General features: G+C 36.8%; 1 protein-coding gene across 1 annotated transcript in view; it reads right to left on the bottom strand.

Annotated features, from left to right (window-relative positions):
- Nucleotides 1-19,679, bottom strand: part of CDKAL1 (CDK5 regulatory subunit associated protein 1 like 1) — a 395,417-nt gene that overhangs the window by 13,050 nt on the left and 362,688 nt on the right. The window contains exons 14-15 of the mRNA XM_030489990.1: nt 17,627-17,710; nt 14,300-14,464 (exon numbers count right to left, since the gene is read on the bottom strand). Of these exons, the coding sequence (XP_030345850.1) occupies nt 14,300-14,464; nt 17,627-17,710 (249 nt within the window). The remainder of the gene's footprint in view (nt 1-14,299; nt 14,465-17,626; nt 17,711-19,679) is intronic.

The following is a 19,679-nucleotide window of genomic DNA, read 5'->3' as shown; positions in this document are numbered from 1 at the left end:
GAAACAAAGAAAGATTAAAGTGTTTCCAGTGCCTTAATTAATGCATGCCAGCAACTGGGTCTCTATAATTCCTGTTTCAGATTCCAGTTGGCACCAGAAACCAACATAGCCTCTAAATTTTTTCTTCCTGTTAAGTTTAAGTTTTAAATATATTTTCTTAAAGCTAGGCAATGCCTTAATATGTACTTTCCTAACAATGTCTCCTACATGCATTTTCACAGACTTTTCTACCCAGCATTAAACAGTTCCCGGCACTGTAGATGCTCACCAAGCACAGCTGCAATCAGACCTTGGCAAAAAGGAGCATTTCATGCAAGCTTGACATTTAACAGTTAATAAAATGTGACTGATCCTGACCAACTTTGTGGGTTCAGTGATAATACGAAGGTTTTCTTTTCATATTGTCATGGTCTCTTTACTTTAAGTATCCTTAGTTGTTTTAGGAGGTCTCCCACAGTGCCAGTTAGCATACTTTTGAGCACCTGAGGGAGTGTCTTGAAATCTGAGTCTCCTTTTTAATTTCACACTCAGTCACGTCCAACTGCAGTTAATGGAGGACTCTTATGGAAACACCAAACAATAGTTACTTTCTGTTATTAGCAAGCCTAACTGCTCTAACACAATCTGTGTACCCCCAGTCTTTTCAAATGACTCGTCAGCCCTTCTCCACAATAAAGATAACATGAGAAAAACCTTTCTTGGCTTGCTATGTATTTTATGCTAGATAATCATGATAGCACCCTGGCATTCTAGGACATCAAAGAACACTAACTATCCAATCTACAGGCTGTAACGAATATCTACCCTCAGGAGTGCATTGGTATCATTCAGAGGGTGGTCTGACTAGAGAACCAACTTCTGTATCTGTAAAGGATTGAAGTGCATAAACACAAACCTGCACCCTAGCATGCTCAAGTACTGGCAATTTGTTCCTCAGCTGAGACCTCAAGTCTTCTCCCACACAAGTTTTACATGGTGTGCTCTATCAGGTTGTGTCCGACAATTCCTAGGGTTAGCTTATGAAGAGAAAATTAGTTCCTTTGGAATTAACCATGAAGTAACAACTACTAGTTCCCTTTTTTTCTTCATACTCTGGACTTAAATTTCTCTTAAATGCTGAACCGTCACCACTGCAACTTGCACACATGCTACGGAATTTTAATAACGTTAAGTACCTAGTTCCAAGCATTTTAAACTGGCCACTATCAGATTTGTTCACTAGACTAACCTTCTAGCATACACTTTGAACATGTGTCTCGTCTTCATCTGTGAAATGGGAAGACAAAAGCTGCATTTCAGGAGGATAATGTAAACATAAACTTACTACTGTTTCTGAAGCACTCAGAAATTTAGTCATGGGGGGTCATAGGAAAGGTTAGAAAGAAATTAGTAACTCCCTTGAGAGTGAAGTTTAAACAGCATGTAGCAAATACCAGTGCTATTACACAATAAACAATGAACAGGAAAAAAATCTAAGAGCAGCTTATTAAATTGGATGTTAGGAAAAATTTCTTCACCAAAAAGGTTTCCAAGCATTGGAAGAGGCTTGAAAGAAGAAAAGAAATCTGTGTGTGTATGTGTGTGAAAATAGTGCATAAGCATATAATTAAAGGCTGAAACCTAATACAGTTGGCATTTATATAGAAAAGAGGAACTGAAACTCTAGATTTTTTTTTAGTTCAGAGTACTTCACTTTACACTCCAAATAATCTGTGCACATATGTACATGAGAAATATCATTCTTAGTTTCTTCTTGTTATCACATACTATAGGCCTTCAGTGCCATTCCAGTGTTACACTTTATTTAGAAGAGGATACTGGTCTGTAGAACACAACCCATAATATTTTAATACTGCTTTCTTTGGTGGTTTTTTGTTGGGTTTTTTTTTTTATTTTTTTATTTTTTTCTCTAGGTGAACACAGTTGTTGTAGGCCCTGTCCTTCTACAAGAAGAAAAAGGTTAGGGTCTTATGACAGACTCACAATCTTTGAAAGGAATTTCAATCACCTCTACTTCTCTGAAATCCATAAAATCTTTCCTAAAAATAGGTAATACTAAAATACATTGCTTTCCTGAAAAGAATTTAAGAATATCTGAGATAAACACAAATAAAACAGATGATGTCCTGAAAATGGAAAACATATATAAGGTGTCTAAAGGGGTGAGAAATGCAAGTCCACAGGATAACAACTGTGGGGCTTAATCTAGTCTTTAACCAATTGATCAGTTTGGATTTTAAAATGCTTCATGTCTCCACATTAAAGCTTAACAGAATTTTTTTATCACACAAGATAACTCTCCCAAGTGTAACTCTAATTCATTCATTTCGAGCTATCAAGAGCTCCACATCTGGCTTTCCCTTGTGGTTCTGTGACAAAATCTGATTATGCTACAGAATCTTAAGCACTCCTCACTGAAAAAATAATGAACTAATGTTTCTTTGGACAGAGATACATGTTGAATAGCTGAAAGAGGAAAAGAATTCCTGTCATTCTAAGCACTACTTCCATTATTTTACCAAATTAAAGTTCTTGTATTTAGAAAAAACTATCTGTGTCAGAAATGGATATTCACAGCCATCCTTTTTGTATTACAATTATGTTATCTGCACTTATCAGAGATTTTGTATGTGAGAATTGCAAAATAGTTTCCATATGAATAAGATAAAGCACAGACAGACTGACTGAAATGACTTGAAATCACATATGAAATAATGTCAAAACAAGGACGAGATTTAATAAAAATTCCTCTAGTCCTGATAACAAGACCCTTTCTTGAGGACCAGAAATCCATCTGGTCAATATTATGCATAGGTAGTTTTTGTAGCTATGCGATGTTTTGGCAAAAAGAGCTTAAATGTACTGACTACAAATCTCTGTTCCACCAAAAGTTTTTTCACAGAAATTTCCAAGTCACCCCAATCCAAAATGGAGCATTTGTTCAAGTTTAGCCAGTTCAGTATATGTGTGTGTATATATATATACATATACATATAACTATGAAGAAGAATCCATCAATTTGAAGCTAAAACATTTAGTGAATTATTTCCTCATATAATACTGTTTCAAGGACCCCACGGTTATACTGAGACTAAAGAAAAAGAATATTAATTTCCATGGGGCTTTTGCTTCTTATTTTGCATCTGACATCTAGTCTGCAGCCAGTCAGGTTTCATTCCTTTCACTATTTGTTAATCACACGTCCATCTTCTGTTATGGTACATGGGTCAGTCCTTTTTGAGGGGCCACGAGCCTTACACTACCAAGACTTGCCAATCACAGAACCAGACATAAATTCAGTTTGTGATTAATAGCTATTAGCTCTCCTTCTCCACACATCACATATGTTCCATGTATGGCATTGACCTGGTAGCCACTGGAAAAGAGGGTATTGGACAGTACCTAGTGAGGCATGTGAACTTCTGGTGGGTGCAGGCTGTTCCACACCAGAGGTGGCCGTTTCTGCACTAGTATAAAGACAACATGCTTATGTATCTGTGAAGAGGGCTTCTTTACAGGTCAAGTCCCACAGAAGAGTGTTTCTACTGGTAAGGCCAGGTAAAAAGGCAAAATAAAGTGTCAGAGAGAAGACATCAATAGTACAGCAACATCAACTTTCATTATAGCATTTGTTGACTTACATAGAGCCAGAAGCTGGAAAACAACTGTTTCCTTACGGAATGATGAGCTACATAGGTCAAAACTGTTTGCCTTCAGGCCCTTTATTATTCTGTGTGATTGTCATCACCAAGAACAGGTGGAGAAGAGATTCAGAGCAGCCCTGCAGAGAAGGACTTGGGGGTGTTGGTTGATGAGAAGGTTAACATGAGCCAGCTTCAGTGTGCGTTTGCAGCCCAGAAAGACAATCATATCCTGGGCTACATCAAAAGAAGCATGACCAGCAGGTCGAAGGAGGTGATCCTGCCCCTCTACTCTGCTCTCGTGAGACCTCACTTGGAGTATTGTGTACAGTTCTGGTGTCCTCAACATAAAAAGGACATGGAGCTGTTGGAGCAAGTCCAGACGAGGGCCACGAGGATGATGAGGGGGCTGGAGCACCTCCCGTATGAAGACAGGCTGAGAAAGTTGGGGCTGTTCAGCCTGGAGAAGAGAAGCTGCATGGAGACCTCATAGCAGCCTTCCAGTATCTGAAGGGGGCCTACAAGGATGTTGGGGAGGGGCACTTCATTAGGGACTGTAGTGGAAGGATGAGAGATAACAGGTTCAAACTCAAACCGAGGAAGTTCAGGTTAGATATAAGGAAGAAGTTATTTACAGTGAGGGTGGTGAGGCACTGGAATGGGTTGCCCAAAGAAGTTGTGAATGCTCCATCCCTGGCAGTGTTCAAGGCCAGGTTGGACAGAGCCTTGGGCGACATGGTTTAGTGCGAGGTATCTCTGCCCATGGCAGGGGGGTTGGAACTAGATGATCTTAAGGTCCTTTCCAACCCTAGCTATGTTAGGATTCTATGATTTCTTTTTAAGAAATGTTTATCAGAGAACATTTTTTAAATTTATGTTTTTATTTTACAAATGATTTGTCAGCCCTTCTCTACAATAAAGGGTGAGAAAAATCCACATTATTTCTTGCATATCTTGATGGCTTTGATAGCCATGTATCTCATCTTTGATTTTGACTTTACACCAGTGTATCCTAATTAAAAATGGCTTCAGGATGGTGCTTGTGACCTCGACAATTCAAAGGTGAAGCACCACTGAAGTACATACCTTCCTCACCATAATTCCAAAGTCTCAGCTTTTTATAGCATCTAGGATGGAAGAAATATGTCCTAGTTTTCCCAAGATCATAATTTCATTATTACACCAAATGTGGGTTGTGGTCCTGAATCCACTAAAAGAAATGAAAGCAAATATTCTGAAATTTTAACATCCTGTGGGCTTGTGTTTCAAACACAGGAAAATTTTGCTTGAAGCCCTCTGACTCTTCTGGACCCTCAAAACATGAACTGCTTCTAAGGCACACCTGTGAATCTGCTTGGAGCAAACCCCCAGTGAAAATGAAGAACAAGTTTTGGAATCTGTTCTGATGAAAAAGAAAGGTGTAATACCTAACGGGCTACGAAAACAGATGGAGAGCTAATTTTACTTTATTGGGAATGTATATGGGGTTTGGGCTATCTACACTAACCATATCATATCACCACCACCACAATCTCTCATGCTATACTGACTAGATCTTCCTGTGCAATATTCCTCCTTCCCAGTGCTGGATCTGACAATTACATCAAACCCAGTTGTATTTTCTGGATTTTAGCTAGTATAAGTGACTTAGCCTAGCACTGGAATAAGTCAGTAGAAAATCTTTCTGCAATTTTAGGAAAGGTTCAAACATCCGACATACTAAATTAGAGGTGGGAGAATCCTTCAAGTCATTTAAATACAAAATGAGAAGAAGTCAGAGAGAGGTTATCAAGATCAGTGTACTGTACACTAACCACAGGTAAAACTGTCTTTGAACAGCTTTAATGAAGTGCTTAAATAATTAGTTACTTTTCTAAATGTTTCTTTTACTTAACGATCTTTGATAAAGCCCACAGGAACAGCTTGCTTTGGAACTTGTTACAAATCAGAACTGAACCTAAAGTTACATAAATTTAACAGTCAGGTCTCATGAAAACCTTCATGAGCCAAGTTTCTTAGTGATAGAACACAAACTTTTCAAGCAATTATTCTCTTTGTAGTTTGAGAGGATTCCCTTAAAAAAACCCAAACAACAACTTAGATTGGTGAGAGATTGTAGTAGGAGGGCAAGGGTTTATTTCTGTTGTTTGGTCCAATAAACCCGTAACAACATGCTTTAATGGCTAATGGCATGATCAAGACTTTGATCTGATTACATGACAAAGGATCTAGAGTGAATGTTAAACTTGATATGGAATACAGCCTGTGTAAACAGTTACTGTATGCAGCCTTTGAAGAAGCATTAGTTTATTAAGCTTGCTTAGATACTACAACTTTCCGTGGGCTGCCTTTAAGGATACTGTGATTCTAGTATATTCGACAGGGGCACAGTAAGTTCTTTGGATAATCTACTGTAGTTAGGAGTATGTCCTTGGTAGACTAAACTTAAGGCTCTGAATTTCACATCCACTTCACTGAAGAATGGCATTTGGATATTTTAAGCTATGTCTTCTCCAGTGAAGCCACCAAATCAAACTTTATTCTTACTACTCAACTGTAACTCAATTTCAGTTACAGATATAGCCACTGTAAATTTGGCTTTGAATTTTCATATGTAGACATCTTCATACACAAAATATAATTTAATACTGATAAAAGCTTAAAAATTGTTTCTTTCTTCTACTGAAAAGCCTTTTCCTCTTTTTATTACATTTGACACCACAAAAAATCTCTAATCTAATGTTACTGACAAGTATATTAAAAACAAACGTAAATCACTATATTCAAATATTATCAAAATCTGGGTGGGAAAGTATGATTATGAATGGATCTTGGTATTCTACTACAGCTCACAATTAATCCTAATGTTGCTGGGTCAGTTCAACACTGTTTTAATAGATTTTTCAGAATAAAAAAAAAAAATTGCAAAATTTATATATAGCTTAGTAAATTCTCATTATCATAAAGAGAATCAACAAGAACAGAAGGGTTGATTTTTAGTCTATTACAGAACCATTAATTTACTGAGAATCTAATAAAGTTTTAGGACATGTAATAATATTAAAGGATACAGAACACCCTAACTTGCCTTTTACATGGTTTGTTAATTTTTTTTAAATGAGATACACTTTTTAAACATTTTAAAGTTAAAAAATAGCTTAATCTCATGTCTGTAATTTTTATTTGCCTTCAAAACAATCTCAAAGCTAATGAACCTTCTTACTTCAATGGTTTTGGCAACAAATATGTTTCTAAGAGGTAGAAGTTCAACATTCCAATACCTTGTATGAGTAAAATCAAACCTCCTACTGACCTTTCATTTGGAGATAGGGAAAGCTATACATCCTTCTAAACCTCTATTTCCGCTCATGAGCTTCATGTGCCTTTTTCATGCTGTCCCATTTAAGTATTCATGTAGAAAGACCACTGTGATTACAGCTTCAACAGATGAGGAAAGGCAGAAAAATCATCCATCCAAGACATAAATATCTTATGACTCTAACTGTGTGTTTGCTTGCACGGAAAGCAAGAGAGGAAAGGAATGTAGAGAGCAATACTGCCTACGTGAGCTTTTTAGTTATCTGAAGAGTAGTAATAAGAAGGGATGAGTAAATACTACAAGAAAAGCTACAATGTATACATGGGCTGAATATCCTTCACCTACCTTTGTATTAAACTCTACTGGAGAGGTATAAAAGTCAAATCTATAATGACTTTTGCTGGCACAATAAGTTGGAAATTAATAACCTCCAAAAAACCAGAAAAAAAAGAGAAAAGGTGTGGCTGCTGCATTTTTTTCCCTTGAAAGCCAGTTAAAACTTAGTGAATTTATAACATAGTACATTAAATAATAAAGCCTTACTAAAACCAAATGCCTTTTGATTCTTTCCAAAGAGTCTGTTTGTTAAAATATTGATTGAAAAGAAAAAATACTTTAAAAGGAATTCCTAAATATGACAGGGAGTGTCAAGTAGTTAATATTACCATGGCTACACACTTCCAATTTATCCCTATGCCAAGGGATAGCAAGAACCCACCCACTCATCCCGCAGTGCAGCATCAGTGGGTCAAGTACTAGAAATAATACACAAAAATGGCAGAACTATTTTAGCACTTGGAGTTTTACTTGTGGAGGCAGAAGGGGTAGAACATTTCTGTTTAACCTTCTCTTATTCTCCACAGAATTACTTAGAGTTGAATCATTCCAGTCATTACTATTTCCATTTGCTGCATGCACTGAACAGGATTAAGATAATTATGTAATTTAAAGTGATTAGACAGTGACATTCAGCCAAATAACACTGTCTGTTGAGGAAATGAAAAGTAAATAAACTAAAGTTCAGATCTTTTCACCTGAAATGGACTTAAGAGAACATTTGTTTAAAAGGTGCTATGTAATACGTGTTGTTTCAGCTGAGCTTTGATCACTGGAGTTGAAATTCAGCCATGCCAGAGGGATGGACAGAAAGACAATATGCCCATTAAATTAAAAGCCTCAGGATAAAACTACTTGGCAAAGGCCTTATGCTGGCTCTTCAGTTTGCTGCTTTAAATCATCTCTATGTATTTTAACCCTCTATGTAGTGTAGAGAAATGTTTTGGGTCAATGAAATACCTTTATTCCAGTTTGCTAGTCATCAAATGATTAGTGGCTAAATTAAAATGTTCATATAATTACAGAAGATAAGGCTGGAAACAAACTTAAGAGGTCACCTAGCCCATACCATGACCCATGATGGGTGGTGGATGACCCACATCTCAAGCATTTCTCACAGGTATTTGCTAAGCATGTTCCTAAAGACCAGCATTGATCAAAATTCCCCAACCACTACATGTGACCTGATCCAGTGAAGAATCTATTCTGTCCATAAGAAAGAATCCATCCTGAATTTCAGATTCTAAGCTGAGAAATGTTGGGCTTTCAAGTAGAAAAACTTAAATCAACTCAAATCCCCAGATAGACAAAGCCCACATGGCGTGCAGATATGCGTAGATCATGAAAATCAGCATCTAATGAACAGTACGTTACAAATTTTTGTCTTTTTTTCTTTTCCCCTCCGAGAAAAATGAGACTTCTGAAGGTCCTTTAAAAAAAACATCAATAGCTGGCATTGAGCTCCACTCTTAGAAAGGAAATTTTTATTTTCTTACGTTAACTTTATAGGGACCTTAGTGAAATAACTCAAGAAAACATAAGAAAAAATTATTAATTAAGGATTTAACACCATCTTTTATGACCTCTATTTACAACCAGCAGGGAACAGGAGTAACACATTAAATAAAACAGATTAATAAATAAAAAAGCACTAACTACTTGCATGCCTCACATGAAATTCAGTTGTTTCTGAGAAAAACGAAGAGAGAGCAACTGAGCCAACAAACGGCATATATGTTCCTAAGAATTCAAGAGCACAGAATGCACTAAATAGTGCACCATATTTTCAAGAGGTATTACTTGAAAGCTATTTTACATGGAAGATGTTCCTTTTTTTTTTTTTCTGTCAGTATATTTATCTTAAATAGAAACTTCCCACATATTTCTCAAATTGCCCCTTCTTGATGCAAAGATCTCTTTGCAAAATACCTTTCCAAGAGAGGTAAAAGGTGTGTTTTGTTTTATTTTACTTTATATTTCTTCTTTGGAAATGCCAACCTTTCATTAGCATATCTCAAACTTTCTATAGTTTCTCTAATTTTATGAAAAATTCCTCTCCTTGTACCTCTATGCCATTTTTGATCCAAAATTTGCTTCCTCATTCTCTTTTTTTTCCTAAATCTCTGATCTGTAGTTCCTGTTCAGGAACCAACTTTTCCACCACTTTGAAACTCCAGCATATGTAAAAACTGTGCTTAATAATTACTTCAGTTTTATGCACATCTTCCACTTTTCCTTCCAAGTTCTTGAAGGAAGTTTTCAATACACAGATTTCAATTCTGCTATCATTTCTTTAATTTCTGTTCCAGCAGAAGATGTTTTCTTCCTCCTTTTCCATTTTATTTTGCCTGCAAGTGAAGCACCCTTTCTACCTGAGATCAGAGAGTTTCCTTCCAGCTATGCTTTGTTGATTGTTCTTTCTGGCAGGCTATAAAGACGTGTTTGATATATGCATCTTTCCTGTTTCCTAACATCAGAAGAAAGGCTGGGTAATGTTTAGAGGTCATCTTCTGCTAATGTAACTAGAAAATACTTCCAGCTAACTGGGAGACCAGAAACATAAAGCTGCTTCTGTAGTATCCAGAATTACAATGCCACAATAACCTACTGCAAAAAAATGAAGGCAGGATGAAGGGAAAAATGAGAACAAGCAGACTGACCAAGCAATTCCTTGCTAACTCAAAATCAGTGGCTCACTCCTCATTTCCTTAGAAGATCCTAATGATTTGAATAGCTATCAGCTTAACAGGCCAACTGTGGATATTACCATGGCCTGGGAGCCATAGAGATGTGCACCAAGATCCCAGACTCACAAAAGGAGATACTGCAAATGGGGACTGCCGCAGAAGTCATTTGCAGGGGAAGCATTAGACGTGAAGAATGTTATCACATAAACCAACAGAAAACAGATAATAAAGATGTGCCTCTATTTGTTTAAAAAGAAAGTCAGTCAGAAGCGTTACAGAAACAGGAATTATGAACAAAAAATAATAATGACTATATAAATAGCCTGTCATTTTTTTTTTCTTGCCTTAATTTTCCATCCGATTAAAATTTCCCACCAAAGGCCCTCAGACTTATAGGGCTTTGATTCCAGCAACGCATTCCAATTCTGGCAGGTAGCCAGCCTTTTATTTTTATTGCCTAGTCCTTTGGTCTCTTCTTCATGTATTTCTCATCTTGCAATATTTTTTTCCTCTAGTCACAGAGCATATGTAAACAACAAGATTATTTTTGGATTACAGAAGCATAACCTACTCTATTTCCTTTTCTAACAAGAGATCATATTCTTGCAGATTTTTTCTTTTTTCAGCGATCAGGTTTGGGCAAACATTTTTCTGTAAACAGGATATATTTATTAGGTATTATACTTTATGCTGTTGGGAAACCGTCAAGATCCCTAAACATGGCTAAAATTAATAAAAATTAAAATATTAAAATGTTATTTTAAAATTAAATTACATTCAGACTGTTACCATGCACTGCTGACTTTTCAAAAATGTTTATTATCCAGTGACAATGTACTCAGTACAATGTGTGTTGCAAACTCATCTCCAGAATCTCAAAGACTAGTTTAACAGAGTGTTTAAGAACATGGCAGACATATTAAATTGCTTTACTGAATTTCAAAATGCTGAAGTGACAAAAGCATGATAAAAAAAAGATTTGCTAGAAATATCCTGAATTAATTCTATCAATATTTGTCTCATCCTTATTTGGCACAGATATACAATGCATAAATACTTTATGGAGTCTGTAAATTGTCCTTTGTGTGACATTTTGCATTCCCTCTTTTCCAGCAAAATCTGTTGATTCCAGTTGGTGACCTGCTTCTTGTATTTCTTTGGATGAATTTGTCACCCCAATCATGCCATCAAAAGGGCTAAAAAAGAAAAAAAAAGCCTACAATTGTTCCTTCAGGCACACCATGTTGCTTGTGATGGTCCCTCTGAGCTTGTCAGAAAAAATTATTGAGTGACATGTAGTAAATGAGAAAGAGCACAGAACTGCAGATAAGCTCTGGTCTTTTTGAGGTATTCCTCATCACAGCATCTACAGAGGTTTCTTCTTGCTTAGGATGGGTTTGTGGCTTGCTTTGACATCCTCACATCATGGTGCCTTTTTTTTTTTTTTTTTTTAAGCCATATAATTAGTTTCCTTAAAAACTGTACAGTTTTTGAAAGCTTTCACTCTTTCCATGATAATTCCTCATTACCGAGAAGTACAGCTGTGATGTCTTTTGAAACATCTTTCATTGTGTCCTATGCAAGCTAATGAAAACACTGTTAATAATAGCAAGTGATGCCCAGGACAGACTACAAAAACAGCATCTTTTTAACTGCTACAGACTGTCTACAACCACATTACAGCCCCGACTCAGCAATCTATCCCTCTTCTTCATAGTACTTGCGCAACATGCTGAACTGTAATGTGTGCACTGCAGCCCCTGCAATATACATGGTCATTAGGAAAGAACCAAATGCTTTGTTGAATGAGAATGGAGTGAAGCATGTGTTTTACTGCCCATTATCCAATTCCTTTGATCTAGATCACCTCTATCTACATTTAAATTCATGTATTTCTCTGAACTAGCTCTCATCATGAACCAGCAAACATAAATTCGTTAAGAGGAAGTCATATCACTGACAGTGTGAGACCAGAGGTCCACTAGAAACTTCCTGGGCACTTCAGATAGCATGCTACCTACAAGATGCTGGTTGCTGCCCTAAAAGAGCTTCTGCCCAGGGGACATCCATGTTGGTCAACAGAAACATACCTGCTCTTAAAAGAGCCAGCTAGCTACCCATTCTTTCAAGCTTGGGAATGTAAAGCAAGCCCTAATTCTTGCTTATTTGCGAGCACAGTGGGAAGCAGAAAGTGAAAGGGCCACATGTGTTTCCATTTTTTGCTTTTATAACCTATGTTAGGTAGCATTATACAGTTTGATTGCTTGACTTAACAAAAACGTTATCCAAGGTTTCAGTTCTGCATGCTGCCCCTCTGAAAAGCTGGTGGAAACACTTGGAAGCTTGTTGAAGATCCAAGATCTTTGGCTACTTTTAAGGGAGTATCTGAATACATATGTTCTGAGTTGCCTCCTCCTTCTTTCCCCAACCTGCCATCTGTACACATATCATGCTATATAAAGGGTCATATGACATATGTTGCCCTTTTATCTTGCTCATAAGCATCTTAGGTTATAATTACATGTCTAGAGCACACCTAGCAGGAAATGTTTCCCAGCAGTCCAACCATACAGAACTACTTAAAGAGCATTTTCCACTCAGCCAAAAACCCACAGTGACTTTTGTGACAAGCTGATTTTTTCTCCCTGGGAACTTAAGAAAGTTCCTGATTTGCCACATACATATGATTTGTCAGGAGGAATTTCCCATGAACAATTTCAGTTCACATTCTACAGATTATGCATTGGCCAAGCATGATTATAAACTTTCAGCTGTAGCCCACGTACAAAAGATGTCCCATTTACTGAAGTATTGAGATCTAATTTTTTTCCAGAAAGTGAAAGTTTCTGACATGTCCAGTGGACCAAACATAAATAAGACACTCCCTTGAAGGAGCACTGGCAGCCACAAAAGTAATGAAAAGCAATTTGCCTTATTATTCGCTTGCTGTAGCCATTTACTTGAGCATTCCAGGTACTTGTTCATACCTACAGGCAAAGGGCAGGAGCAGGTCTATACATCTCAGTAAGTTCTTACGGCAGTTACCAGTATCCTCAGTTTTAGTAATTTCATCTCTCATTTTTAACATACAAAATTTCAGTCAACAGTCTGCTTGCTTGTTCCCATGCTACAAGCTTCTGGCAGCACGTACTCAGTTTAATGACAGGCTTGGGTCTGTTCCAGCAGATTATTAAAAAAACCCCCACATTCTGATGAAAAAATCATCTGTGTTTAAATAGCTACACAGTCCAATGAGACAATTTGAGGGTTTTGGCTGCTTTTTCCCCTCTTACGGACCCTTATCAGGCCAATATACACATGCATACAGACAGTATTCAAAGGAGAGTTTAGCAATGTGTTTGTGCGTAAGTTTCATGACCTGCCAAACACATTATAGTAGGTGCATTATTGCTGCTCTGTGTTTCCATAGCCAGGCTTATTCAAGAGACCAAGTAGCTTAGCTTAACACTAGTCACATAAGGTACGCCTTGATTGTTTCTTTTAAATATGACTACTTTGAACTTTAACAAGGATGCATATATACTTTAATACTTGTCAACAATTTCCTGTAATAGCAGCAAGGTGGCTGATAAACTGCCAATTATCCTTCTTCCATGTGCTAAATTATTGCTACATATTTTTGGAGATCCTAACAACAGTGCAGGAGAAAGGACATCAAATGATGCTTAGAAATGTGATACACATTTTCATTTCACACTCCATCAGTTTTTACAACTAGAGCTCCATGAAATGTATGAGAATACTTGGCTAACAGCCATATCTACTGAGGTGTAAAATAAGGATCAGATCTCTTTCTAAGAGAGTTTCATTTTCTTTAAATCAGATGTTGACATTTTTCCAAAATATATTGTAAATATTCCTTATCTCTACTCATCGATTAATTTTGAATCTCTGAATCCAATTTTGACCTGTTTTAACAGCATGTAACCAATACACATTTTTTTAAAAACAGCTTCGTAAAGCAAAATAAACCAATTCATCCTTCCACTAAACTAGAACTAAAATACATTGAATTATATAATCACTGCTGTTAAATCTTTTCAGTTTTACTAAGCTATTGCACCCTGGAACAAGAAACAAGTGTATTATTGCCTTTAGAGTCAGCAAAGTAAAGCTATGAGCATCGGCAAAAACATCTTTTAAATTCAGATTTCAATCTGTCAGGAAAGATTAAAGCTTCATACATATATAAAAGGGGAACTATAAAATGATAACAGATACATAGCATGGAATCATTATGCTTGAACAGCTGCTGTTTTACTAGTGTAGTAAAGCAGAAAATGTCTTTTACTCACCCCTGTTAAACCAGAAACTTCTCCTTTTGCTAATGGTCTAGTGATGGATGCAGTGTAAACTCTGGCATCTGATACTGGTTGCCCCTTCATGAAATGTTTCCCAGCTTCATAAATATTCACTTCGACCATTTTACCCATTAACAAAGGATCCTTTGGTACAAGAACCTTTGAAATAAAGATAAAGACATAGTTAGTAAATGCCACAAAGAACATCAATGTCTCCAGCTTCCACTCAGGAAACAGTTATTTTATAAACATCAGAGCAAACCCTAAAACTTAAAAAATTTAGTCACCAGCATACACTATAGCCCCTGACACACTTGACCAGTAACATCTCCAGCTTGCATTCTTCAAAATCTTTGCAGTGTTAGCTCAGCTCTTTTCAACTCAGACCAATTCAGTGAGTTGTGTTTTTTGATTGATGAGAAAGTTGGGCCTGAGTTGCAACATTTGAAGCCAGACTCAAATAGTTTCCAAGTGCACTTGTACTACACAGTTGTAACAGACTGCTGTAAAGCTTCCTATTTTCACATCTATCCCATGTTACTTCTTTTTTAAAAAAAATGTTTTTGATTCTGTAAATGCTTCGGGACAGAAATTATGCCCTAGTTTCTGTTTGCACAGGCCTTATTTTGATTGTGCAGATCCTTTGAAGCTGAGAGGCATGATTGACAATGAATGCTTGTAAAAATGGATGAGTGTTTCTTTGGTTAGAAACTAGTGCCACCCTTTCCTGAATATGCCATAATATCAGACAGTTCCATAAGAACTTCACAAAAAAGACACGACGTAACAGATGTTCCTAAATCACGTGTGTTACAAAAGAAAGATCCCAACATACAGGAGCAACATTTTTGCTGGAAGAACAAGTGGCATAAAAAGGCTCTAAAAAGAGAGCAGTTAAAAAACTGGAGTCATTTCCCAAATTAAACACTGAAAAAAAGAATCAGAGGGACTTAATCACATTTACTTGAAGCTCATTCACACACAAATGCAACCTTTTCAAAGGAGATGAACACAAAGGTGTATCTTGCTTTTCGGATGCTGAAACTGAAATGCCTTAAAATGCTTTGAGTTTTAGATGACATGCAGAGAATTTTCAGAGGAAAACTCTGTACCAACCACATTTGGAGAGCACTGTGTTGCCAAACAGTGCCTCTCCATTTCCACTTGTTACAAGTATCAGTTGTCTCACTTGGAGGAAATTATCATTGGTAGCTTCCCTTTTTTTCTGAAGGGTCTAGGTGTGCATGGCTGCAGGAGTTTCCAGATCCTATGATTTTGCCGAGCTTCCTAAGCATCTTCCATGAAAAGCAGAGCTCTTTGCCTTTCAGAGATGGGTAAGCTGAGACTAATTGGGACTAAGTGGCAAACACAAAGCCAGGATCCTAATGCTGAGACAATGTTACGATGTGAGTAGATCACAGTTCTTCCCACATAATTCATCTCAGGCAAATTTAAATCAAAGGAAAATGGGGCAGCTAAGTACCATTGGGCTGTGACCTCTGTAAATCTTGGCATCTCCACAGTGAGATGGCACCAACTAAATATAAAACTTCAGGGACAGACATGGGCAGGGGACTACTACTTCAGAAAGAGGTTAAATGAAAATATCTGGGCAGTATTGTAAACAACCAAGCAGCCAGGCTTGGTGTACACTCATACATTTTTCTGATCTAAGCCTTTAGATCAGCCTAAGTTAGGAAAAATTCCCCAACCATATTTCTAACAAAGCTATACCAACAGAAACTCTCATCTTGACTGTTGCTCTGGCAAACTACCCTTTGGTCAGTTCAGACTACTTGGTTCAATGAACATCACCAAAGTCTCCACAAATTTAAGCTGTAGTTCTACCAAGAAGTCTGTCACTGTAGCTCTATTGATACGGCTTTAAGAGCAAACTCTTCTAATATAGATGAGGTCAGTGAAGAGAGAATAGGTTTGATAACTATTGAGTTAACAGAACATTACACCAGGACTCTGAGCTCCACCTTCCAAACTGTAATACAATATTTAGTGACTCAAGAGTGGTTTTCAATTTACTATCATCAAATTCACTGCTATTAAAGTTAAGTAAATAGCACCAAGTCTTGTACTTATGTGGACAAACAGTAGGATATTATCCTTGTCAACCATGCCACACAAGATTTTAGGGAAAAACATGCATTTTAAAAATGGAAAGTATGCAGTCCATAATAAAATTTAAAATTACTCCCTATGTTACCATTTGTATTTCATGTATTCTTCACCAGTCCCAATCAGGAGTGGTACTAGGTGCTGTACAAACACCCCATAAAACATCTTCTTTTTGCACATACTGATTTCCTTTAATTAATGAAACTTCCATAAAATAAGCACTGAACACCAAAAAGCCCCAAGCAATTACTTTTTAATATCTATATGGAAAACTATGTTCCTCAAATATGACTGATATGCTACAAAAGCAAGGAACAGCAATATGTAAGATACAGACAGAGGTTAGAGATTAACTACAAGAACAGATTTCAAAAAAAAAAAAAAAGAGGAAAAAATAGTGACCCAGATATCTAATAGAAGCAGATATTTCAAGAGCAGCAATGTTACTTACTACTAAGCAAAACTAAGCAAAAATAAATAAATAAATGCTGTAACGTAACTCAGAACCAGAAGAAAGCACTATTGACTATATAAGTACAGCCATCAGCAGCCTCTCCAGGTTCAGACAACCGAATAAGTAAAGGTAGTGAGAGAAAACTGTAGACAGCTCAGTGCAAGAAAATGAAGGACAAGCAAAAGGCAAAACCAGATTGAAACCATGATGATTCAGAAAAGCTGATTTTGGTGGTTTTCAGCAAGTCATCTGCTTTTGAGCAAAAATAATGATTTTGTGAAATAGATGCTGTACTTCCTTCCTAGCTTACAGATAATGTTTCTGTGTGGAAAGAATTCATTTATAGAAAGTACATAGAAGGAAATACAACATATCAGGTTGAAGTGTTAATCCTGAAGGAGTTTCTGTCCCTTCCTACTGTTTGGATTTTTTTTTTTTTTTTTTTTTAAATTGCATTGCCTGATTGCATGATTTTCTGAAAGACGTATAGAAATTATCAAGATTCAATTATTCAGAAAATAATGCTTTGGAGACACAGAAATTAAAATGACTGCATATCTCATAAACAAGTCTTGATGGTCACATCAGGAAATTGTTCCTGGAAGAATGTTGCCTGCAAAATGTTTCTTATTCCTTTACCATTCTTTTTTTTCCCCCACTGTGGCACACCGTGTTGCTGAGATTATCAGAAAGCAAAGATAAAACAGAAAGATGTTATTTTGTTTATTTAACTGTACCTGCTCATAGAAAGGATTGTGAGCAACATAGTAATTGGAATCAAAGGATTCTTCTGTTACCAGAACTCTCTGCCTCTCACCAACCTGGAAAATAAAAGACAGAGAGGCGACTCAGAAAACAAAAATAATGAATTAGACTCAGAAGAGAGCTGCAACTACAAAAAAACAGTCTTAGCAGAAATAACCAAATTCTCTGAAGAAATTCTGTGTCAGCAAGCAGACGGGGCAGAGAAAGCCCTAATTCAAACTGTCTAAAACTGACAGGGTTAGAAGTCAGAATTGAGGGCTAGAACTGTGGTACTGTAACGGCTTAACATGAAATTCCAGTTCAGAAATATAAACTGATTTTGACTTATTAACACAAGAACAAATAAAAATATCAGATATGCACAGAGTCCATGAAAAAAACAAAACCAAACAACCCTTCAGCACAAAATTCTGCAATCAATCACAAAAAGGGTAATATCATCTGCCCCATCCCATCTGTCCCTCCACCCTTCCAACAGCCCTATGACAAACAAAACTACTAGCAGCAACTGAGAAAAAGCGGGAACTCTAGCACACTGCACAACTTCTAGATGCCATCAAGCTCATCTACTTAATTTTTTTTCTTTTTTTTTTTAAAGCCACACTTATTCTTTACAGTGATAGGGCATCTCTTTATTCCTTCTTGGTGATTTCACTAAGCTGTACTCATGAGAACACACTGATTTCCATGACAGCTGAGTCAACACTGCATATTACAAAGACTCAGTGAAGAAGAGTTTTGAACAACTCATAGACACTGCATATTAAAGACCAACTAAATACTGGGCTAAAAAGCCCAGTGTTTCAATGATACCTTCAAACTTCCAAATGCACTAAAACAGTTTAAAGGAAGCACCAGTTTTACAATTAGTTAAGTGGGAGACTCCAAGACAAATCAGTCACATTTAGGTGCCAAGTAGATATGAAACAAAATCTGACTTTCCCTGAAGTTCAAGAATCCCCACACAACATCTTCCGAATTTATCCATTCCTGAGATTTGTAATCTAATTTATAGCCTAATTTCTACAAACCTAGGAAGACATTTAGCTAATATTTTTAGTCTGAGCCCATCACTATTTTTAATTTTTTTTAACATCTAAATGTGCCCTGGATTATTTCCAAAGTATTTGACAAATGCATTCTGCAAATTACAACTGTCTAGCAAGTTAAATTTACTCACTGCTTTTATTGCTATTTTGAGAATCAAAAAGGTTTCACGTTTTACTCCAAACTTTTAATATCTGTAAGCAAAGCTGCATTCAAGACTCTCCTCTTTCCTTGAAGGACTTCCATGGCACCCTAGGGGCAGCTGTTAGGTAGAAGTTTTCGGACCTCCATCATAAAGGCCATGTGAATGAGTAAGAAGATGCAAGATGTTTTGATTCTTTAAGGTACAAACAGTAAAAGTGAAAGATCAGGATTTTCTCTAACAGTCAATGGCAGAAAAAAAGAACATGAAGAAATAAGAACAGCAATATCACATCTACGTTATAGTGTGTGTATATATATATACACATATACATACTGTACATACGCATATACGTACACACAACCTGCCCTCATATATAACTCTCCACTTGACAAAAAGAAAGACTTCATGGAATATCTCTTGCCTTCCCCTCCCTGTGCACGTACCTGGAGTATTCCCAAAGTAAACCCTGGAGAGCAGGGGAGACAGCGAGCAGCCAGCTCTCTGTGTAACCATTTGCCATTCCCCTAAACAGTGAGGTATGTTTTTCTTTCAAGAAAAGTTAATTCAAATCCCCAAAGGAGTTTTGCAAATATGTGCCAAGAAAGCATTGGAGATAACAATGCCAGTAATAAGATTACAGGGAACACTTCCCCTGACTGGAGAAGGGCTTTTTTTGTTTGTTTGTTAATATTTGAGTCCATAGCTTTTAAAATCACAATCCAGTATCTGCTATAGCGCTACAGGACCAAAGTCTCAGATGTCACACAATATTAAGAAAAAGAGGAGGATGATATGTTAGACAAGCAACATGCACCCTCAGGGAAACATGCTAC

The sequence above is a fragment of the Strigops habroptila genome, chromosome 1, assembly GCF_004027225.2.
Source record: "Strigops habroptila isolate Jane chromosome 1, bStrHab1.2.pri, whole genome shotgun sequence".
Taxonomy (NCBI): domain Eukaryota; kingdom Metazoa; phylum Chordata; class Aves; order Psittaciformes; family Psittacidae; genus Strigops; species Strigops habroptila.
Note: the sequence above shows the minus strand (reverse complement) of the source record. Positions and strands in the feature narration are given on the sequence as shown.